The sequence below is a fragment of the Amia ocellicauda genome, chromosome 18 (assembly GCF_036373705.1).
Source record: "Amia ocellicauda isolate fAmiCal2 chromosome 18, fAmiCal2.hap1, whole genome shotgun sequence".
NCBI lineage: Eukaryota > Metazoa > Chordata > Actinopteri > Amiiformes > Amiidae > Amia > Amia ocellicauda.
In genome coordinates this window covers 26,260,827-26,285,440 of record NC_089867.1, presented here as the reverse complement: position 1 = coordinate 26,285,440, position 24,614 = coordinate 26,260,827, and the positions used below count along the sequence as shown (strand labels likewise).

General features: G+C 41.6%; 1 protein-coding gene across 2 annotated transcripts; it reads left to right on the top strand.

Moving 5' to 3' along the window:
* Positions 1-2,573: 2,573 nt before the first annotated feature.
* LOC136714208 (alpha-1,3-galactosyltransferase 2) lies at positions 2,574-22,313 on the top strand. 2 transcript variants are annotated; one of them, XM_066691560.1, is made up of 8 exons: positions 2,574-3,209; positions 13,794-13,883; positions 17,228-17,281; positions 18,691-18,780; positions 19,039-19,233; positions 19,333-19,398; positions 20,646-20,783; positions 21,347-22,313. In XM_066691560.1, the coding sequence occupies exons 1-8, from the start codon at positions 3,148-3,150 to the stop codon at positions 22,026-22,028; spliced, it is 1,377 nt and encodes a 458-aa protein (XP_066547657.1). In that variant the 5' UTR covers positions 2,574-3,147; the 3' UTR covers positions 22,029-22,313. The 2 variants fall into 2 exon arrangements, with proteins under 2 accessions (XP_066547657.1, XP_066547658.1); XM_066691561.1 differs by lacking the exon at positions 19,039-19,233 and having other exon boundaries at positions 2,774-3,209.
* Positions 22,314-24,614: the final 2,301 nt, after the last annotated feature.

Here is a 24,614-nt window from a genome sequence, read left to right as displayed (position 1 = left end):
GCGGGGGGCATGGTTGGGGCCAGTTGTAATATTAGGGGGGCCTCGGGGGGTGTAGGAAAAGTTCATCCCAGGTTGCATATTATAAGCTGTGGGGAAAAGAAGAAACCAAGTGTGTGAATGCAGTCTTGTAAGCGTAGTTTGTGAGCAGGGTTATCAATCTTAAGCAGGTTCCAGGGTCCGGTTTACACTGTGTTGTCAGCCGGAACAGGGTCATAAACTTTAAATCAAGTACACTATTAATTAAAAATAGTCTAATCACAAAACACTCCTTTGCCCTCCTATACTTCCCTTTCAGTACAATGCCTTGAGCCCCACCTTGCTGGCAGGTGTGTGCTCCCCACACAGGTGGCTTTGATGGGAATGGGTGATTAGTGATTGGTTAACACTGTTAACCTTGAACCTCTGTGGGACTAATACAATGTAGTATATAGTCTTGCTAGGGGTCTGGAGTGACCTTATCATTATTATTTATTTGTTTATATGTATTATGACCAAAGTGCTAAACTTGGTGAACAGGCATTGTCTTATGAAACAGGTACACACAGGCAGGGATGTGGTTCGGAGAATTGTATTTACTATATACTGTGACAGTGGAGACCTACAACAAAGAAAACAAAACCCTCACTCCTTATTAAGCCAATCTTCACTTCTTCCCTGTCCCTCTCTATGAATGTACACGACAAATATACACAAATGCACACATCTAACACATCGTACAAATCACAAACCCACAAGCAAGTCCCTGTCCATAAACAACATTCAATGTTCTTCTTTATTCAACATGCACAAAGGTATCCCTACTGTACAACCTCAGTTATTTGTTGACTTGAAATATTCTACTTCAGTGATCCACTTAATACATTTAAGAGTGGAAGGAAAAGGAAAAGCAACTCCGTATTTGGCATTTTACCAAATGTAACTGCAGTAAACCCAGAAGGTGCAATAACCAGTTGACCAAGGGCCAGCGATGGAGGGCTCAAGGAGGGCAGCTGGAGCCCCGGTACCACAGGCAGGCAGCCAGGGCACAGCGGCAGAATGAGGTGATGATGGAGGGCAGAGCAAGCGACATCCAGGCCCCATGGGCCACAGGGGTTTCTGACCAGTTTATTACTGTTCACAGAAGAACATTAATTTGTATAACTACTCACACATTTTACTATGCAAAATGCAAAATATCAAATCATCTAAAAGTTCCCCTCATGCAGATTAGTCTTGCAGATTACAGATTAGTAGGACTGCCTCCTTTCAACACTTAAAACAAAACAATCCTGTCCACCCATTAATTAATCAGTATGAACCACCCTCAGCATGTTTCTCAAACATTTCAATCACCTACGTTCTTGGGGAGAATGTAATATATATATGTATGTATGTATGTAATATATGACATATTATGTTGTGATGTGATACAGAGAAGCCAGTCCTTGCCACATTTGTATCAAACCTGCGCGCTGGTCTCAGCACAATGAGGTGAGTCTGCTGTTAATTCTTATTATTTATCTATGAATTTGGCTTATGTTCACTCTTTACTTTGAAGAGTTTACTACACTTATCTGACTTAAATATACATACGTGATACACACAGTCACATTTTGTTCTTCTTTTTTAACTATTAATCATGTTAGGATCAGTCTCAGAATTGTCATAATTTCTTCTGTTGGTATACAGATCAATTGGGGTAGATCAGGATTGGTTGTGCTCCAGCTCTGGACTGTGGCCACCTGGAGGCCTTGGAGCTGACCTGACCAGTTTTATTTTATTTTAGCTGAGCTCCGGAGCTGGAGATGGGGGGATGGAGGGGAGCTCAGCACACTGTCCCCAAGTCAGGCTGCGGTGATGGTGTTGCTCCACTGTCTCCTGCCTCACTTTACTTGAATTAACAACGTGTAACTTCATTTGGTTTTATGAAAGGAATATCCAACTCAAATTCTGAAGTATGAGAAATTCACAATTACAAATTCAATTCCAGCTTAAAATGTCCAATTCAATTCCAATCAGAAGAATCACAATTCCAATTCATGAATTTGAATTACAAGAATCATTAAGAATTCAAATTCGAATTAATCAATTCAAAAAAGTATAACATTTGAGTTGGAATTAGCCGATGAATTTCAATTTACATTGAATTGACCCCAATCCTGGTGGAAATGGATATTATGTGGTCATAATAAATCAAATGTAGAGTTTGTCAATAAACCACGAATAATGTAATTGTCATGATCATATGACTTTCATTATGATTTGAGTATTTTATGTAGATGTAATTGTTTTTTATATATATATATATATATATATATATATATATATATATATATATATATATATATATATATATATATATATATATATATTTACATATTCTAATAAATAATATAAAAAAGGAGATGCATGAAGTTAATAAAGGGATCCGAGACTAAATAAATGTCTGCAGCTTAATCGTTAATATAATTACCTAATTGAGATTATTAAAGAAGTCGTTTAACGGGGCAGTCACGCATGTCATTTTTGTTCTGGCTGGGACGGGTTAGGGATGCCTGTGACCTGTCAGTGTGGTGGCTGTCTGTTCTGGAGCTGGGGCTTCGTGTGCAGCCGGTGCCGGTGACGGGAATTTTTCCTCTATCTTCGCGTTGCTTTCTTTGTATCAGTTGATAATGGAGAGGAGGGTGTGCTCTTTTTGTACATTGTTAATTATGTATTCAGCGGTATTATTGAGTGTTAAATGAATTAACCATTCTGAAAATAGCAATAGGGTTTTCTCCCACCTCCACAAACTAAAAGCTGGTATAGTATTTCTGAAAGAGACCCATTTGTGAAGCTTTCATCACTCCAGGCCCAAAAGTCAAAGACCTTCTGATTCCAACAGCCGTTGCATTATTACATTATGAGCTTACCTGGCTGATTTGCGCAACTGAGGTCTGTTCGTGGGCGGTGAATTCAGGTGCATCAGTGACTCTGTGGATGTATTAGATGCAGACAAAGGGAACCAGTGACGCGCTGCGTGGAGATCAAGGGTTCAGCCACGGTTTGGTGCCAATAGAAATACAAGGGCTGTGAGTTCCTGAGTGGGTGACCCACTACCCAGTGGGTGTACCTGGGTGGTGATTGCTAACCGTAATGAATGCATGATTGATCTAAAATGTGAGAAACATGCTCCGCTTGAAGACCTCCGTATCCTCTCTGACGCTCACGTGTTCTTCCAGTAGATTCAGGTAAACAAGTTTGTATTTGTATTACTGTTCTACTACCAATACATCATTCATATTTAATAATATAATGCTGGTGGCTCCTTTGCTGCCTAATGCAATTGTTACTTCAGTTGTAATTTGTACTCCGTTCTGTTTCACCCTGTCGATTGGTTTGTTAGGTTTCTCGTTGTTCACCGAATCTGTCTTCTGTTCTGTTGAAGATTTAATCCGCTTCACTCTTTGCCATATAGGACATCTCCATGTCCATTTTCTTGTATTTTTCTTGGAGAGTATTTGTGATTTAAAAATAGTTTTCTTTTCCACACAATTCACTCCTATCACCCCTTCCATTTCTATCTCCATGTGCATATTTACCTACTGTAGCCTCATCTTTGTGTTTTCCTTGAATCTGTGCATTGAAGCCTCACATGATGATTTTAAAGTGCTCTCGTCCTTGTCCTTTTTCTTTGTAATAACGATTCTTGCTGCACTCTGTCAGAAGTGCTGTCAATTCCTATGATTACATTCTTCAGTCTCTTTAGTAAAGGGAATCCAACACCACTTGTGACAATCGTTTGTCCCATAATACATTTAAACTTTAGTTAAATTATTGATTTCCCCTTTCTCATAATTTCACCAAGGGTTAGGCCAAATCAAATCGCCACCTGTGAATCGCTGTCTTCAGAGCAATTTGCTCCTTATAATCTCTCAGTTTGGAGTGCAAACACTTCAGCTCCACATAAGTCACTGGCTCTCTGTCTGCATCTAACACGTCCAGACGTGAGATGATAAACGTTTTAATGGATTGGTTTTAGAAACTGTAAAAGTGATCTGTTGTCTTATAAAAGTTTTTAACTTTAAAGTTACTTCACGCTGGCGAATTATTTAATGCAGGATTTACATTGCACTATGGTAAGAGCAATATTTAAATATTAAGACAATGTTTATGTATGTTTAACACCGGGGACACAAGATTAATAAATTGGTGGGTTTTGTTTATTTACAAATGTATTGTTATGCTAATGTAGGTAAAGTACTGGTAAATATGTCAAATATAGTAAAAACAATCAATTAAATGAACATAAACAATACTGTGATTTCAAGAGCACTGTGACTATATTACTAACAAGCTATAAATTCCCCTGTCCTTTTCCTGGCCAGTTGCATGTGAGCCAACTGCGGGGGAAGAAAGTGCAATTGCTTACAAAATTGTATTGTACACAACGCAAGAAGTAGAGATTAAAATATTATTAAACCCCCTGCCTATTGCTGCCACCCAGACGGTAATTTACCGAAATGTCCGTTATCTTTTTTTTTTTTTTTTTTTGGGGGGGGATGTTCAGCATTGTAATCTATTGGATATGTTCTTTAAAACGTGTTACAATCAGTGTGGGATCTCCCTCCCCCTCGACAATTCGTTAGCACGGTAAAATACTGTTTATTAGGTGAAAGTATTTTACATTTTACAGATAAAAACATTCAAAATTTTAATACTTGTGATTTAAAAAAAAATTAAAATCAATTACTAGAATCACTTAAAAAAAATTTAATCTCAAAGTGATTAAATTCAAAATAACTGAACATGAGCATAAAAAGAAAAACAAATGTGCTAAAAGCAAACCTGCTAACCAACAAAAAATGTCAAATACATTGAAAATAACTGAAAATGAATCGGACAAATCAAAAAAATAAAATAAAACAAGAAAAATAAAAAACAAACCAAAACAGTCCAATTCATTTAAAATTAAAACCAAACGGCCAATGCATTTGACAAAGAAATATAACAAAAACAACCCAAAAAACCAATCAAACTAGTCTTTTTAAAAACAACTAAATCTTTAAAAACAATTAAAATTCATTTTTAAAATTCATTTTAAAATATAATCTTTCATAAAAGAATTAAAAGATCTTGGCTCGGGCTCCAGCAGGGGGAGATGGTCGTCCCCGGAGGTGGGTCCCATCAAGGGATCCTAAACTCCCCCAGATCTTTTATGTGCCAGATCTTGTAGGCTTCCTCCTTGCCCCTCTGATGGACCTCCAGGTTGACATACTCACGAATGAGTACCATGCCCCTCCGCGCGGTGACAATTGGGTCCAGCTCCTGCTTATTAAAAAGGCAGCACGGTAAATACTGTTTTATTGTGTGTAGTATTTTACATTACATATAAAAACAATTCAATTTTTAATACTTATGATTAAAAACTTTTAAAATCAATTCTTAATCACTTAAAATTTTTAAAATCTTTGTGATTTAACGAAAAACAAAATAATTAACTTCAAATAAACGTGCACAGAACAACAAAACAAGTGTGATTAAAGCAAAACTGCTCACCAACATAAAAGTCAAATACATTGAAAATAACTAAAAATGCATTGGACAAAATAAAGAAACAATTAAAAAGGTAAAAATAAAAAACAAACAAAAAAGGTCCAATGCATTTTAAATTAAATCCAAAACGGACAATGTATTTGACAAAAAAATATAACAAAACTAAACCAAAAAAACCCTAAACAATTAGTGATTTAAAAACAACTAAATCTTTAAAAACAGTTAAGATTCATTTTAAAAATCATTTTAAAAACAATCATCCATAAAAATGGTTAAAAGATCTTGGACTCGGGCTCCAGCAGGGGGAACTGACCGTCCCCGGAGGTGGGTCCCATCATGAGATCCTGAGCTCCCCCAGATCTTGTATGTGCCAGTTCTTATAGGCTTCCTCCTTGCCCCTCTGATGGACCTCCAGACTGACGTAGTCCCTCACGAGCACCATGCCCCTCCGCGCGATGACAATCGGGTCCAGCTCCTGCTTATTGAATAGACAGATGTTCCGTCCCTCCCACAGGGCCTGCTTCACTGCGCAGACAACACGCCACCAGCACCTCAGGGTAGAAGATGTTAGTCCCCTGGCAGGACCGTACAAGATCTGCTGGGCTGTCGCCCGCGCAGGAATGGCAAACCTGTGGAGGAACGGAGAAAACAGGAGCCAGACCCTGTAGGCGGAGGGGCACTCAATAAAGATGTGAGCCTCCGTCTCCTTCCCCAGGCAACCCTTATAGGGGCAGGTGTCATAAGGAGCTATGGCCCTTCTGTGCATGAACACTCGGGTGGGGAGACACCGACTCACAGCCATCCAGGAGACATCTTTCTGCGTATTCGTGAGGCAAACGTGCATAGCGTTAGCTCAGATAAACCGGCAGGTTTCGGGAGGGAAATCTTCTATCCGGCTGGTCTCCTGGGTAGATCTCATCTGACTACAGATGGTCTTATAATCCCAGGAGGCCAGCACGACTTTATGGAGGCCTACTTCAAGCGCAAAGGCTCGGAGCGCCCTGTAGAACGGCGGGGGATCCCACGAGTGCGGCCTGGTGTTATCCATGGCGCAGAGGCCGAATGGTCTCAGGCTGCTGGCAAAATAAAAGCGGTTCATAAAACTCACCTTCTTGCCAGCAGCCTGGATGTTCTTGACCACATAGGCCAGCCCCTGCGCCTTTATCAGCCGCACAACGTCCGGGACCCCCCTGCCTCCATCCAGGGTACCCTTCACCATCTGCACTCTTTTCAGCCTCTCCATTTTGCTCCCCCAGACAAACCGAAATATAATTCGGGTCACTAATTTTGCGATGACCTTGTCTGGGGGGAAGATCATTCCTACGTAGAGGAGTATCGGGAAGAGGATGGCCTTTACGACCAGCACCTTACCAGCCATCGTCAAGGTCCTTGTGCTCCAGCCGTGGATCTTCTTTTGGACCTTCCATATGGCCTCCTTCCAGCTCCGGGTGCCCGTGTTGGTCCCGTCGATCGTGATCCCCAGAAACTTGATAAACGGCTTCACAGGGAACACGGTCGGCGGGCCCCGGCCGACAGGCCATGCCCTGGAGAGGTAGACCTCGCTCTTGGCCTTGTTGACAGCGGCCCCCGTCGCCCTGCAGAAGCCGTCCAGCAGTTCCTCGACCCTGGCCATGGACGGAGCGTCCGTGCAAACCACGGCCACGTCGTCCATGTAGGCCAGGGCCTTCAGTTGCTCTCCGCCGGAACCCGGGAGATGGAAACCTGTCACCCGGACGTCCCGGTGGATCGCCTGCATGAACGGCTCCAGACAGAGGACGTACAGCAGGGCCGACAGGGGACAACCCTGCCGGACCCCCGACCTGACCGGAAATGGTTCGGTCAGGTGGCGGTTCACAAGGACCCTGCTGCTTAGACCGCTGTAGATGATCTTAACCCACTTCCTCAGGCCAAGAGCGAGACCCATCCTCTCCATAACGAGCTGCAGGTATTCGTGGCCCACTCTGTCGAAGGCTTTCTCCTGGTCTAAGCTGATTAGGACCAGGGGAAGTCCTCTCTCGTTCGAGTAGGCCACGACATCCCTGAGCAGCATGGCGTTGTCGGCCGCCGATCTCCCCCGGGCACCACAGACCTGGTCGGGACCCACGACTTGAGGGAGTGGCCGCTGCAGCCGGAGCGTCAGTGCTTTGGCCAGTATCTTGTAGTCGGTGCACAGGAGGCTGACCGGCCGCCAGTTCCTCAGATCTTTTTGGTCTCCCTTCTTGTGAAGAAGGGAGAGGATACTCTTCTTCATAGAAGGGGCCAATCTGCCCTCTCTGTACATCGACCCCAAGACCTGGGCCAGATCTTCTTTAAGCACCTCCCAAAAGATCTTATAGAACTCAGCAGGGATCCCGTCGGGACCCGGTGTCCTTCCAGAGTTAAGACTCTTTATCACCTGGGAGAGTTCAGTGGTGGTGATCTCTGGATCCTCCTCCTCCTCCTCGTCCCCCTCATTGCGGGACTCCAACAGGGACAGAAAGTGATGGATCAGATTTTGATCCACCACCTTCTGATCGTACAACTCCCTGTAGAAATCCCGCAACACTGTCTCAACAGCCTCTTTGCCCTCCACCTCTTGCCCCGAGGAGTCGATCATGGAGGACATTGCAGGCCACCTCTCCTTCGTTTTCTTGAAGAAGAAGCGGCTGCATTTCTCATCGTCCTCCATGATGCGGACCCTGGAAAGGACCTTGATCTTCTCTTGCTCCTCCCGATAGAGGGCGGAGAGACTCAGTTTGACCTGAGCCACCTCCTCAGCTAGGTCGAAGCCTCTGAGCTGTAAAAGACTCAGGCGCTGTAGGCGGGCGTTTAGATGGGAATATCTCGCCCGCCTCTCACGAGCTTTCCGTTTCCCCAGCTGAATGAAGTAGCCCTTGGTCCTTTTCTTCACCATCTCCCACCACCCTATGGGAGAATCAAAAAGGTCCTTCAGGGTCCTCCACTCCTCTAGGCGTCTGCTAAAGGTCTTAATAACACGAGGGTCATCGAGCAGGGAGGTGTTGAGCTTCCAGACCCCAGGCCCCGACTCCCGTGTGCTCGGGATGAGCACCTCTGTCGTCAGGAGCCTGTGGTCTGAAAAGAAGACCGCCTCCGAAGACATGGCGGTCCTCTCCAGTGGCTTACTGAGGAGGACGAGATCTATCCTGGAGAAGGAGGAGCCAGAAGAACTCACCCAGGTGAACAAGGGGACCAGGTCCCGACCTGCGTCGCAGAGTTCAAAGTCCTCCACGAACGCAGCGAGGTCCCTGCTGGATCTATCGTTGCGGGGCTTACTCCGGTCTACATCCCTCAGAGCACAGTTGAAATCACCTGAAATGATAACTGGTAAGGTGCCGATCAGGAGCGGGTGTAGCTGAGGGAGAAAGAGGACTCTCTCTCTCTGGCTGGTGGGGGCATAGACACGGTAGTTGGCAAAAATCTTTTGATTTCAGCCTACATGATTGCTGCTAGGCAGTGTTCGAATTGGATTAGACTTTATGGGGGTCCCTTCATCCTGGGGCAAGCATTATTTTCTCTTCAGTCATAATGGAGAAATTAATAGCTTGAATAATTTCATTCATAATGACTAAGTTTGCTCCCTGTAACCGCGTTTTTCAGAGTAAACGTTAGCACAGCTTCCTACAATTGTCTGATAGATAAGATTAAAAAAAATCAGCTACAAACGATCTGCTGCTCAGCACGAAGGTGGAGAATTGGTGATGTTTCCACTCAGCTATGCATAATGACACTTTGATACTTTTTTATTTTGTTTTAGTTTTTTTATTTTAATTTTATGACATAACTATATAGGCTACTTAGTGGTTAACATACTTAATTCCTTCCCCGTTATTGTTAATGCAGGATATATGCAGGTCGTTGAAATAAAAGCAAATGAGGCAGAAGTCTGTGGGGCGCCAAATGTAAAACGGCGCACACTTTTTTACGAGTGTCTTTTTTCACAACATCAACTTAAACCTTGTTTTTTTTCCACATGTAGTAAATACTTAAGCCGTTTATAAATATTTCGTTTATTTAAATAAATACTGAAGTAAATGCTAAATCTACGTTTTTGAAAAATAAATATTTATCATTTGATTAAATATTTAACTAAATCCTAAATCTGAGTCATAAAATAAATGTATAGTTTTTAAATAAATATGTAGTTTAAATATAAATGTTAAATATAAATGTATATGTTAAATATAAATGTAAAATGTGGAGTTTGCAAAATAAATATATAGCTAACATGCAAATCCAGCCCCTCTGGTCAGGCCAACCCCTCACAGCAGTGGGCGGGGCTTCAGTCACCCTGTAATGTAGCTGCGTTTCGGTGCATCAGGGCATCAAATTGTCGGATTGCGTTTCCGTGATGCGGTCAGTGGAGCTAGTGGTCACTCCCAGTAAACTGACCCACTGAGTGGACATTGGCTTCCAGTAAAACTTGACCCATTTAGTAGACACTGGCTCCCAGTAAAAACTGACCCACTCAGTGGACACTGGCTCCCAGTAAAAATTGAATTAAAAACAATCACCGAACTGCGGATGCGGTGGGCGGGTCAGGGCAGGACTTTATATACAGTGAGCGGCCAGCGGAGCAGATGCCAGGGTGTGAAGTATAAACTCGCAGATAATAGTTTCCCCCTTTGAGACACTGACCCACAATCACACCAGCATATTGGATTTATAATAAATAACACGCAGTCATGGTCATCAGTGGTCACTCACTGAACCTGTAACCAGATGCACTGTGGGATACTTGTGTATAAAACACTCAATATAGGAGAGATCGTGAGATTCAGACAGTTTAATTGAGAATGGATCGTAAGATGTGCATTTATGAAGTTTCAACATGTTTTTAATTTCCCCGAAGTTAATTTCATAACAGAGAAACTTGTGAGCTGTGCTTGCTAAGCACTGATGAACTGAAACGTTTGCTGCTTTTTCTCTTGAGCCTCTAAGACCCAATTCCTCAAAGAAATAAATGTCTGACTTTGTTTAATTTCAGTGCTGTGTGTCTCAATAACAGACACGTCATACGCTGGACCCGCTGTCACTGCACTGCCGCCATTTAAGGCATCACGCCCCGCCCACTGCTGTGAGAGGCTGACTGACCAGAGGGGCGGGGCTGCATTTGCATGTTAGCTATACATTTATTTTGCAAACTCCACATTTAACATTTATATTTATATTTAACATTTAGATTTAAACAAAATATTTGTTTAAAAGCTATATATTTATTTTGCAACTCAGAGATTTTGGATTTAGTTAAATATTTAATCAAACAATAAATATTTATTTTTCAAAAGCAGATTTAACATTTATTTATTTAAATAAACGAAATATTTATAAATGTGGAAAAAACGGCTTAAGTATTTACTAAATGTGGAACAAAAAACAAGGTTTAAGTTAAATGTGTGAAAAAAGACACTCGCAAAAAAGTGTGCGCTGTTTTACAGTTGGTGCCCCATAGAAGTCTTCCAACACAAAACTGGTGTTTATTGGTCTTTTCAAAGAGGTACATCCACTATCCCCCTTTCACACTAAGATTCACATAAACTCCACACATACGTCTTTCCCACTGACTCCCTTCTATAGTCCCCTGTCTGGCGACTCCTCCCGCAATCACCGCTCGGGTTAGGAGCCACACAGACACAAATACCCACAAACATCCCTCCCTAACACAACACAACACCCCCCACATGTAACGCACATTCACACGCATACACACTTTTACATCCCCACCTTTGGGCTGCCCTACTGGCACATACACACAGACACCGCCAGGATCGCTACAATATTATTATCATCATCATTATTATAACAGTAGGGCTATTAATACATATAAAAATAATAGTATATGTTTATGATTATTAAGATTGTAGTTTGGATATGATTTAGTAGATTTCAGTAGACGATGTGTCCAAGAAAACAAAACAAAAACCCATCTCAGTTTTTGCTACGTGATCTGGACCTCCGTGGAGCACAGAGCTGCGGGTCTGCGCATGCGCAGGTCCAGGACACCGCGTTCACACTTCTGGGATTGCAGACGGGAGTCTCCGTGTGACGTCACGGTCTGTGCAGACGGAGCGTGCACAGCTCTGGCACTGGGGCTGCAGAGTCCAGCTGAACAAACCTGGAGTCGGTGTATTCACAGATTAAAGCAATCAGAGTTCCCTTTGTGCTGCACCAGCTTCATACTTTACAGTGTAATCAGAAAATGGGCCATTTAATCAGTTCATATCAGATTAAGTAGCTTTATGACATTTCATTAGTAGAATGTTTTATTCCTACTCAATGTTGGGACACTTAAGGGTTGTATTTTATTTTGCTGTACGTTTGTTGTATGTTTACCACTCTGTAAAGCACTCTGTGGCTTCCCTGCGAAGGGCGCTATACAAATAAAAATTGATTGATTGATTGAAATACTCACATACTGATCAAATGTATTACAACAGATTTTGTTTGTGTGTGTACAATATTATATATACACTGGTTTCGAATTTACATTTAACCTGTACATTCAGAGAAATACATATGTACAATATTTTGTATGTATTATTATGAATTTCCTTGCCAGGTGTGCAACTTACAAATTCACATAATACATGGAAATTAGGTTATAATGTATACGTACACCACACAAGATGCATATTATTTTATTGTTGAACTGTCAATCTTTACAATATTATATTTCTGTTGTACTTATCTAGCATGAAATTAATAAGATCCTTCATGACATGACTCAAGGGCGATTCACACTCCCTGACTAGGTGGCGCTGCCCATGCAGTGAGTCTGTCTCTGGCTGATACGCACGTCTTTGTCACACAGCGCTCGTTTGTTGTTTTGAAGCCGCAGCTGCTGCAGCGCAGTTCCTCTTGAGAAGCTGCACGGCTGTCTTTGCAGCCTGTAGATGCGTCACCTTGTGACGTCTTTTCCGGCCGAGTTCTTGCAGACGGGTAACTTGGACAGTTTCGTCGCAGAGTCTGCGACTCGGCAAAATATGCGTGTCGTGAACGCGGCCATTGATTACTCCCCACGTGCGCGTGTTTAGAACATCACTGAAGGAAAAAAACATCGATTCTGGAACACTGATGAGATTTGGAAGAAGCCGTATCGTGTCAGGGCATTTCGACAAACAATATTAGTTTTTGTCAATGAAATATCGGGAACCCCCCAAGTTCAAAGTTTTCTCTCTTATGGGGGGTCCTGGACCCCCCCCAGCCCCCCCTCAATTCGAACACTGCTGTTAGGTAGATCATTAATCACTAAAATTTGCATAACACGGCATAATCTCCCCTTCACTTCTTACCAGAGACAACCAAACAAACAACAAATTACTGAATAAGACTGACACAGGTCTAAGTAAATACATGCACACCATGTTGAAATAAAACAGAAAAAGGCCCTCAACTTCAATCATGTGAAAAGTAATGATAAATCTCTGTTCAGTTAAGGGGTGCTGCCACACTGACTGTTTTCTATATGATGAAACAAATTATCTAATTTACCATATATACATTTTTGGAAAAATATATGTTGGGACCTGGACTCAGATAATGAATATGAATTTGCTCTGTAAAATGCGAATAAGATTACAGTATAACTTTAAAAGAAAATTAATCTGCAGGACACATTATCCAATATCTTAATCTTTTTATATGATGTTTTTTGTTACTGTTTATTCAGGTATAAATAAATCTGGAGGTCACTATATACAGTTACGGACAGTAACGTGTCATCATTTTGACACTCACCTGACCTGAATCAATTTGAGCAGCATTTCACTTGCTGAAGGCAAAACTGAAGGCAAAATGCGCCAAGAACAAGCAGGAACTAAATACAACTAAATACAGCTGCAGTGCAGGTCTGGCAGAGCATCAACAGGGAAGAAACCCAGCATCTGCTGATGTCTATGGGTTCCAGACTTCAGGCAGTCATTGACTGCAAAGGATTTGCAACCAAGTATTGAAACTCACAATTTAATTCATGATTATGTTAGTTTGTCCAAATACTTTTGAGCCCCTAAAATTGGGGGACCACATATAAAAATGGGTGTAATTCCTACATCGTTCACCTAATTTGGATGTAACTACCCTGGAATTAAAGATGAAAGTCTACACTTAAGTCTACACTTCCTTTCAAATCTATTGTGGTGGTGTACAAAGACAAAATTATGAAAATGGTGTCCATGTCCAAATATATTTATGGACCTACCTTTATACACCTTCTTCACATTACTTGGATGTTAGATGGATGACATTGATTGAGACCTTTGAACTATTTTTTTTTTTCATTTTAGCTTTAAGGAGAGCCACAAGTGGAAGACCTTATGCCTTGTCTGCATGCTCATGCTGTTCTGTTCAGCACTCTTTCCCCACTTGTCCAAAAGGTAAGACTCCCACTCCCTGCTGTCCTGTCAAAATAGGCATCAGCCTGTGTCTTCCTCTCCTCAGATCTCAGCTAATTCCATGATCCCAAAATGTTGGCAAGTGTTTTACTTGCATGGCAACTAAAGCTTTAGGCTGGCAGGAGAGCTTTCCGCTCCCACTGTAAAATGTTTCACCTTTTCTAATCCTATTGAAACTGCACCTAATTTGCCCAGTTTGTATGTATACATCCAATATACATTCTTCTCACAGGTAAGATGCCCTTTGAACAGTTGAACCATTCAGCTGGCCAGCCTGTCTGGCTTTCCTGAACATTCACACCGGTTACAGGGTATTGGTCCAATATTAAGAAATTGAGTGAATCTGCCTAGATCAGGCCGTCCTCAAAATCTGATCCCGGCAAGAAGGGCACTATTAGGCACGATTCGGCTGCGGCGGAAGTGGATCTCTTTGCCTAGGCAGAGTCCACATACTGCCCACTATGGTTCTCTGTCCGAGACCGCTCAGGTACCCTAGGGATCGATGCACTAGCCCACACGTGGCTGCACTGTCTCCTTTAAGCATTCCCACCATTCCCCCTTCTCCCGGTGGTCCTGGAGAAGGTCAGGATAGAATGAGCAACAGTTCTGCTGATAGCCCCTCGGTGGCCTCGCAGATTCTGATTCACAGACCTGATCGCCCTCCTCCACGGAGAGCCTTGGCAGCTCCCAGTGAGTGTGGACTTGTTGTCCCAGGTGCAAGGCACACTTTGGCACCCCAATCCGGGCCTCCTCCAGCTCTGGGCCTTGCCCCTGAGTGGGAGTGATTGATTACCTGGGGTCTGTCAGATGCGGTAGTAGCCACTATTCAGTTGGCAAGAGCGCCCTCTACAAGGTTGCAGTATTCCTACCGCTGGTGGACGTTTTAGAACCTGGTGCCAAGATGGCGGTCAAGACCCAATTAATTACACCATTGGGATCGTATTACAATTTCTGCAGGAGATGTTGGAACAAGGCAAGTCCCCGTCCACGGTCAAAGTATATCTGGAGGCCATCTCCATATCTGGCTTTTCTTCCTCCTCCCTTCACTTCGGAGCAATCTATCTAGGTGCTATTTGGAATGCACTAAGGACATTCGGTGCTCAGACCAATTGTTTGTATTTTATGGAGTACGGACACAGGGCCAGGAGCATTGAGCATCTATGATAGCCAACCACCTTTTCTGTTGACACAGGCCACAATGGAGGTGTTGTCTTGTGTTCTTGTCCAGCAGCACCAGAATTTACATTCCTGAGCCCTGAGTTGGTGCTGTTTAGGTAGAGTTGCAGACAGACAATATTGTCATGCACAACATGTCCCATATTTCCCAGAGTTATTTTCACCTTGCAAGTTTTATTTTATGCTCTCAGTTGTGAAAACCTAAATAATACCAGGAGACTGGAAGTAAAAACACAAAGCTAATTTTACAGGTTTGAAAATGAATTACCAACATTTATTTTCCTTGAATTAGTAAATCAATAACACATGATAAAAAAGGATATTGAAAACATTCAGAAAAGCAATAAATTACATATATACAATGATCAGCCATAACATTATGACCACTGACAGGTGAAAAGATTGGCCAACCCAGTCCCTACGAATTCTAAAATGGACTGATGATCTGAAATGGGTTTCTTGAAGAAAAGCAATATTTACTTTTAAATTCTGAAGATGGGACAAAACCTTCTCACATTTTATTGGATGATTGAGCCCCTTGACATTCAGGCTAATAACATTTATTTTACAACCCTTGTTCCCCTTAGATTTACTATTTTGCGTCCCTAACATTTCCGATTGGAACACAAAAAGTAAATGTATGGAAGAGGTGAAAACTGCAAGATGTACAGAAGACCCACAATGTCAGATAAAATTGTAATATCCCGATCCACCCTGAAAGCTCACAACGGTGAATAACACAACAAAAAGAGAGACACAAAAATAAAAATTAACATGAAAAAGAGAAGCTCGGCTCTCTATATCCCACCCCCCACCCCAAAACAAAACACCTCCCCAAACAAGATGCAAGCTTAAATTCAGAACACACACACAAAGATGTGCCCACAGCCCCGTAATTATCACTGAAATTATATTATGTATACATATACACTGATCAGCCATAACATTATGACCACTGACAGGTGAAGTGAATAACACTGATAATCTCATTATCATGGCACCTGTCAGTGGGTGGGATATATTAGGCAGCAAGTGAACATTTTGTCCTCAAAGTTGATTTGTTAGAAGCAGGAAAAATGGGGAAGCATAAGGATCTGAGCGACTTTGACAAGGGCCACACTGTGACGGCTAGACGACTGGGTCAGAGCATCTCCAAAACTGCAGCTCTTGTGGGGTGTTCCCGGTCTGCAGTGGTCAGTACCTATCAGAAGTGTCCAAGGAAGGAAAAGCGGTGAACCGGTGACAGCCAAGGCTCATTGATGCACGTGGGGAGCGAAGGCTGGCCCGTGTGGTCCGATCCAACAGACGAGCTACTGTAGCTCAAATTGCTGAAAAAGTGAATGCTGGTTCTGATAGAAAGGTGTCAGAACACACAGTGCGTCGCAGTTTGTTGCGTATGGGGCTGCGTAGCCGCAGACCAGTCAGGGTGCCCATGCTGACCCCTGTCCACTGCCGAAATCGCCTACAATGGGCACGTGAGCATCAGAACTGGACCACGGAGCAATGGAAGAAGGTGGCCTGGTCCGAGATCAGGGTGTTGACTTGGCCTCCAAATTCCCCAGATCTCAATCCAATCGACCATCTGTGGGATGTGCTGGCCAAACAAGTCCGATCCATGGAGGCCCCACCTCACAACTTACAGGACTTAAAGGATCTGCTGCTAATGTCTTGGTGCCAGATACCACAGCACACCTTCAGAGGTCTAGTGGAGTCCATACCTCGACAGGTCAGGGCTGTTTTGGCGGCAAAAGAGGGACCTACATAATTGTAGGCAGGTGGTTATAATGTTATGGATGATCGGTGTATATGTAACTAAAAAAAACTAATGAGGATTTTTAAAAATATATTTCTTTAACATTTTAACTGTATGGCATGGTCATTTTTCAATAGATCCTTTCACTCTTTAAATAACATTTACTTTTCCTTCTATTAAATCTCAGTGTGGTGATGTCATGACCTTTATCATTCAATTTGCAGGAGCTTGGATAATTGTAATAATTTGTACAATCCTCCATTTATGCACACAAGAATGTTTTTCCTGTATATGCCGTTTCACATGAACACTGAGTGTGAATACAATTCTTTGTGCTACCTATGATGAATTTCTCTCCATTTCCATCCTTCCATCATCACCTTTTGAATCCTGACAGAGCTGCAGAACCAAGTTGTATTACCAGTGAAGCCCAGCCTTTGGTCAAGACCAGGTAAAGAGAGAAGCTTTTATTGTCCGTTTCCATCATGTGTCCACACTGATCAATCTATAGCTCTTGTTCTGTGTTCTAGCAACTGTTCTTTTCAGCCTCTTATGATTAACAGAGCCGCAAAGTTCTGAGTTCACAGATGGCTACAGGTACCAGGTCAGTGTGTGTGATACTGTAGTGAGCTTTAACCATACAATGCCAGCACTGCCAGTGACTTCTGGGAGTTACTCCAGTTTATTTGACTGGGAGTGGGGCTTTTTCATTAGTAATTTACTACATGGTTACTCCTATTGGGCCAAAGATTGTGGTGACGAAGAGGTCTATTGTGTGTAGTTTATGCTGGAACATGAGAATACTTGAGATGTCAACACCTTGCTTTGCTGAACATACTGTGACATTGTGAAGCATGCTGATACCCAAGTGTGAGGTCCAATATATTCCAATTCTGAATTTAAGAGCAGCAAAGCAATTGATAACACCTTTGAGGTAATTATTGAGGTTTTAAAACATTAACTGCTCTGCACATCCCTGGGATGTACACTACCGGTCCAAAGTTTTAGAACGCCCCCATGCTTCCAGTTTATTGAAATTTAAGCAGTTCAAGTCCAGTGAATAACCTGAAATGTGAAAGGTAAGCGGTAAACTGACAGAGATTAAAAAAAAAAAAAAGGTTACCAAAAACTGCAAAATAATGTCCATTTCAAAGTTATATACTGTGTCACTACACCCTCTTACGCATTATTTGGCAGTGTAACATGCAGCTCCTGTGCATAGAAGTGACACTGTATTCCTACAATGAGCACATCGTTTGAAAGCTTATTCTCTTGGCTCCCAGTGCGTTTTATTCTCAAACACGTCCAATTTACAGTTTCCGTGTCGCCCACCGTCATTCAGAGCCCGGGGGGTAAACGTGTAGTCTGCTCCGTTTCTATCGGATTTCTTTGCAAATTGTCTTGTTTTGTTCAGAACAACCTAACGGTAAATCCAGTATATATTATTTGATATTCTGTCAAACACAAAGAAGTTCAGATCCAATTAATAAATCGTTGTGTATTAGTACACTGTACACAGAGTTTTCCATCTTGAGATGTTGAACTCTCTACGGGTGTGTGTTGCTTCTACCAAGACGTGGATGCTCTTGTTTTGATCAGTAGACTGTCTGGATCCAGAATATGTCATAATAATCAATATTTTCTGAAATGTGTTATTCCTACTCAGACCAAGTATCCCCCCACCCCGCATTTCAGAAAAGGGGGGGGGTATAAAAACCAAATTTGTTTATTTGTTCTATGCTTTAATTTCAGAGTACATTGAGACATTGAACTGCGTAAATTTCAATTAAAAATTGAAAAATTGTGGTGTTTTAAAACTTTTGACCGGTAGTGTATATATTTTTTTCTCTTTATGTACAGTTCATTCGAATGGATGAAGCCAAGAAACATTTTACCTCGTGGCATCACATTATTGCAGGGAAAGTATATTTCTACCCCAAAAGATAGCAGGTAAGTGCAGTAGAATGAGTGGCAGGTAATTTAATTAAATCTACAAGCAACTTTATATTTTCAGCTGTTTTTTTAGTTGTTGTTGGTTTTCCTGTATTTATCAAGGTACACCTATTTCAGGTTAGCCTGTTTCTGGGTCAGTCTGCCAACAGGTTCTTTGGGCAGGTTCTTTGGGCCGAGTGACAGGTTCACCATGGTGGATATAATCAATGCTCACTCCATTGTAACTAGCAGCTGCCTCAACCAGCTGGCCTACAGTTTCTTGTTATCACAGCCCAACGGCCCAGTGTCCATTCCTGGAGCAGGTCTTCTGTCCAGCAAGGGTCCTGTCAGGCCAAAGTGGGGCCAGCTGCCGAGCACGGGCCCCAAGATGTGCCACAGGTTCAGGGAAACGGAGGCAGCCAGGGAGGCAGGGAGTGTCTCTTACATCCCACTCTGTGTACATATGCAGCAGTATGGTATCACTTCTTAACATAGTGCCTATACTGTACAATCACTACTGTATCGTAACTTTGTTTTCTTACTTCAGTACAATCTTATCTTTACACACAGGTGCATATTACCTTCTGGCACCAACTTAAGACCTGAGGAACATATTGATTACTCGCTAGATCTTTGGTAAGTGCAGCCAAAAGACAGTGACAGGTAATTGAATTAAATCAATTTTATGATATGGGTTACATTGTATATTATATATACATTATATTTGTTTTCACAACCTTAGCCAAAACCTACAGTGTCAATGTCACTCAAGGCTGTGTTTCTGGGAGTGCAAAGTATACCAGATACTGAAAGCACTGATCTGCTGATCACTGCACTGTTGACATGTCTGTCACTGATACAGGCAGATTGTTTACATTAAAATGTAAATATTTTTAATTATAATCTCATTACATATCTTCTGGAAACCCTTTACTGGCAGCCGCTCCCATTCCCAATCCTGCGCTCTCCTTCACCCAGTACATCACCACGCTGACACGCACCTGCACATTCTTCCTGAGCAACATATGCCGTATCTGTCCCTTCCTCACCGACTACTCGACTCAGCTGCTTGTCCAGTCACTGGTCCTCTCCTGCCTGGACTACTGCGACTTCGGTGCCCCGAGTTCCCGTGCTGGAAACACTGCTCATATTGTTTATTTTGATTTCGCCTATGCCTCCTTTCCCTTCGCTCTTAATGATGCCTGCACTTACTAGCTTTTACTAGCTAGGATCTAGGACTTGTATTGTTTACTGTATATTTCCTATACAAGCATGTCAATTGCATTATGCTTTGAACTGTACTGTACTTTTGCACTTTCTATTGCTCTTATGTTTTGAAAGTTGCCCTGGATAAAGTCGTCTGCCAATAAATAAATATTATTATTATTACTACTATTATTATTATTATTATTATTATTATTATTATTATTATTAATAATAATAATAATAATAATAGTAGTAGTAGTAATAATAATATATTATTATTATCAAACCTCCACTTTCCTTCCTGTTCACACAAACTCATACAGATTGATTTAATACAATGAAACCACTAATGAAACAGGTAGTATAGGGGTGTGTGTATTCTGTATTCTATACAGTGTGATGGGAAACGGAAGTAATGCATGTGAATTGGGAATGGGAGCAGTTTTCATGGCAGCACATGAATATGTTCTGACAATACAGTCATGGGCATTAACAGACCCCTGTATAGTACATGAGTTGAGGAATCTGCATGAGCACGACCAGTTTCTCTCTGTAATCCAAAACTGCAGAGTGAGAAGAGCAGGGCCAGAACTTTGTGAGAATGACAGACATGACTTTTCCATGCAAACTCTGCCAGTGAATTTACCTGCAATCTTCACTAAACTCCCTTCCTTCAGCTCCAGGAAAGACGTGCAGACCAGCACTTCCTGGGGAGCGCCGATCATCTGGGATGGCATGTTTGATCCTGAACTCTACGATGCGTTCTACACAGAACAGAATGTCACTGTAGCTCTGACAGTGTTTGCTGTTGGCAAGTAAGAATGGCTGGAAACGCTACAGCCTGTGTGGCCCCATTTATTACTATTACATAACTGTTCAATTGATAATCAACCATCTATTTTCATAATTTAAGCTTATATAATGTTAATGTAACATCTAAAGATTGATATAAATATAGATTAAATTTTAAATCAACGTGCAGTACACATTAAGTTACACATTCATTATTATTATTTATTTATTAGCAGATGGCCTTGTCCAGGGTGACTTACAAAATATGAATATGTGGTTTAGGGTTAATATTACATACAGGCCTAATATATCCCACCCACTGACAGGTGCCATGATAACAAGATTATCAGTGTTATTCACTTCACCTGCCAGTGGTCATAATGTTATGGCTGATCGGTGTATAATTTGTATATTGCATAGTTTTTTAGTCTTATGGTATTTGTCTCTTGTAATATGTTTTTTTTTTTTTTTCTTTTACAAATAATACTCCACCTTCAGGAGAAGATCTTTGTATACAAACATCTCTCAGTCCTGGAGGGCTATGTAAGAATTAATGGAGAATTTCAGACCTTGTGTGTGCTTGCAGGTACCTGGATGCCTACCTCAAGGATTTCCTCACCTCTGCAGAGAGCCACTTCATGCCAGGCTTGCGAGTGGTCTACTACATCTTCACTGACAGCCCTGAGAGGGTCCCCGAGATCCAGCTGGGGCCACAACGGAGTATCGTTATCATGAAGGTGGAGAAGCACAAACGCTGGCAAGACATCTCCATGATGAGAATGCTGACCATCACCAATGTCATAGAGTCCCACATCCGTCACCAGGCCCAGTACGTGTTCTGCACAGATGTGGACCAGATCTTCGTGGGCCGATTCGGGTCGGAGGCTCTGGGAGACTCTGTGGCCCAGTTGCATGCTTTCTTCTACAACAGAGAAGCTGATAGTTTCACCTATGACAGGAATCCCAATTCTATGGCCTACATGTATAAGGGTGACCACTACTACCATGCAGCCATCTTTGGTGGCACGTGGGAGAACGTGCAGCGCCTGGCTGAGAGCTGCTACCTGGGCATCATGACGGACAAGCGGAACCAGGTGGAGGCCCTGTGGCACGATGAGAGCCACCTGAACAAGTACTTCTGGATCATGAAGCCAACCAAAGTGCTGTCCCCTGAGTACTGCTGGACAACGGATATCAAGCAACGCAGTGAACTGCATTTTCCTAGACTCCTCTGGGCTGAAAAGCACTACAATGAACTTAGGCAGTAGTTGGGTCATTTGACTGAGCCCATATCCAGAACCAGAAGCAAATATATATTTTTTCTACTAACAAAATGGTTCCAGGAATTTTTAAGTTGCTCTAGAACTTGGTTACCCTAGGTATTTATTGCGAAACAATCTCAAACATTGACACATTTCACTAGAGGAATACGATTCAAACATGGTTTCCCTTAAGTACTGGTCCTTCTAGTCAATAAATAATGTGGTTTGCACTAATTTCATTTTATGATTTAACTGAAATGGTTTGATAAATAAAATAAAAAACATCCTATATTTAAGTATTTATAGATCATTTGTGGAGATCTTTTCTTTATCAAGGCTTTTGCCCAGGGCCAGGGTCAAAGCAAACACAGATGTAGATTTGTATTCTGTCTTCATAACGGCTACATAGTAAGTGACTTTCTTTGTGCTTCTGGTCACCAGGTGAGATCTTATGTTTGTTAGATAAGTGGCGCACATACCACCATAGCAACCCCATAACATCACCCTGGAGCCTGAGAGTGAAGGGAGCCCATGGCCCTCAGGAGATGATTATTATATGTTGTTTATTTTTAAGCACGTACACTTCTTAACCATATCATTGTATATTGTTTATCACATTCTTATATATTTCCAATTTTCCAAGTAGCCAGTACTGTATCTACATCTTGTTCCTTATCATGGAAGAAACTATAAATAATCTATATAATTCTTACTGTTAATCCATACTCATACATGCTGATATGATAATAAAAATGTATAATTAGATTTTTTATTTCTCCTGGTTCTGAAGAAATGAATGAGACATCTGAATTGTCCTGGTAAACTACGAGCATTATTAGGAAGCAGAATGTCGTACTTCCCTAATGGTTTATTTTACTTCCCTCATGTTTATAATACCTAATTTGCATTTAATGATGCCAGATATGTAAATATATTATGTCGTATTTGTTCTGATAAATACCCCAATCAAGTATGTGCTACGCCTCAGTTGAATCAAACTGAGGAATCCAAGAGGAATCTAAGAGGAATATCTGTCATTCATCTTTCTGGTAAGGTAATATTATTGTTGGTATTATTTCTATTCTTTAAATGACATGGGCATGACAGTTTATTTTGTTTGTCTTCTCTTGAAACATGAGGGATGGGTAATGCATCAGACCCTGACATGATGACCCAGTCAACCCCTATCAGGCAGGAACAGACCAGGAAGAGTTTCTGAAATGCTTGTTCCTTGTGTGTCTTTTCATGTCCCCAGTATCCACTGAAATGATTTACATTCCCTCCAACTGGGATTCTTTTGATCATTGAGTCATTTTCTCACCACCCTGACACAATGGTAGTTTTAGGATAGATTTTACTGAAACTGACAGAGAAATGTAATACTTTTCACCCAGTTGTTAACCAGTGTCTCTGTTAAGGTACAATGCTTCAGTTAAAGCAACCCTTCGGGTCCCAGTGAATCAGGCACCCAGTGAGTGCTTCCAGTAACAGTAGAGACTTTTCAGCAGGAGATAGACACCGAAGTAGTTTGTTTGTTTATCTTCAGTTTATTGAAAGTTTCACACAGCCTTTTATACATCTACAAGCAGTATTTCACAGGAGTTTCGGGGCAGTCCTGAACCTGGATATTTTCTTGGCATATATCCTGGGGCAGTTCCAAGACACGGGAAGCAATACTTAATAAAGTATTATTCTTTATAATTGGGGAAACAATATTTCATAAGGTTTTCTTTATAATTAGTCCAGACATGGAAGCGCTGGTACCAAGGACACAGCACACAGTATACTGATAAGAACGTGTTATAGATAATTTTGGTTAGTTACCAAATAAAATGGCCACGGCAGTGGAAATTATTTCCATCTGCCGCACAGATAAGTCTGAGCAGAGAAATCATAATAAGAGCAGAGAAACCCTAATAAGAACAAGTTTTAACTAGTAACTTACTGGAAAGTTTCTTATATTTTCTAACAATTATACAGTGGGTATGTACAATACATAGGGGGCAATTGTACCCCAACAGTCTCCCTTTGGCTACTTTAAATACAGAAAAACTAGTACAACATATATTATGATTCAAATAAGCAAAGGGTGAAAGAGCAAAACCAGTGAATGGAAGACTGTTAGATGGATAAGGTGGAAGACTAAACACACATTCAACTTGTTGCTGTTTTCAAATCTCCATATAAATGGTGTTGGCCCAGGGTTGCAGCTTAAACATCTTTGTTGAGAGAATGAGGACAAGAGCTAAGATGGATGGAATAAAACATTTAGTAAATCCAGTGTAATGTTTTTTAAATAAGACTCATAGACAAACTATCTGTAGCAGGTGGGACCACTGCTAATTAAATCTAATCTATTTACCCTTTTGTTAATACCTCAGAGCAGGTAAGACCAATGCCGTGCCACTGGGTTTTGGTTTCATTTTGAGTTTGTGTTTTGTTGCTTGATTGTTACCTCTCTTATCCCTCAGAGGACTGAGTCACTACTTTTAAATTCTAGCCGATAAACAATATGCATTTGCTATGAACCACAATGTGTTTGTTACCTATGGATTCAGAACAACCTCTGGTAAAAGCAGTTTGCATGTATAA

Coding starts and splice junctions, on each gene's coding strand:
- LOC136714208 (XM_066691560.1), top strand. CDS start 3,148: ATGCTCCGCTTGAAGACCTCCGTATCCTCTCTGACGCTCACGTGTTCT. Junction 3,210..13,793: donor TGTTCTTCCAGTAGATTCAG/GTAAACAAGTTT, acceptor TTTTCATTTTAG/CTTTAAGGAGAGCCACAAGT. Junction 19,234..19,332: donor CTCTGTGTACATATGCAGCA/GTATGGTATCAC, acceptor CTTTACACACAG/GTGCATATTACCTTCTGGCA.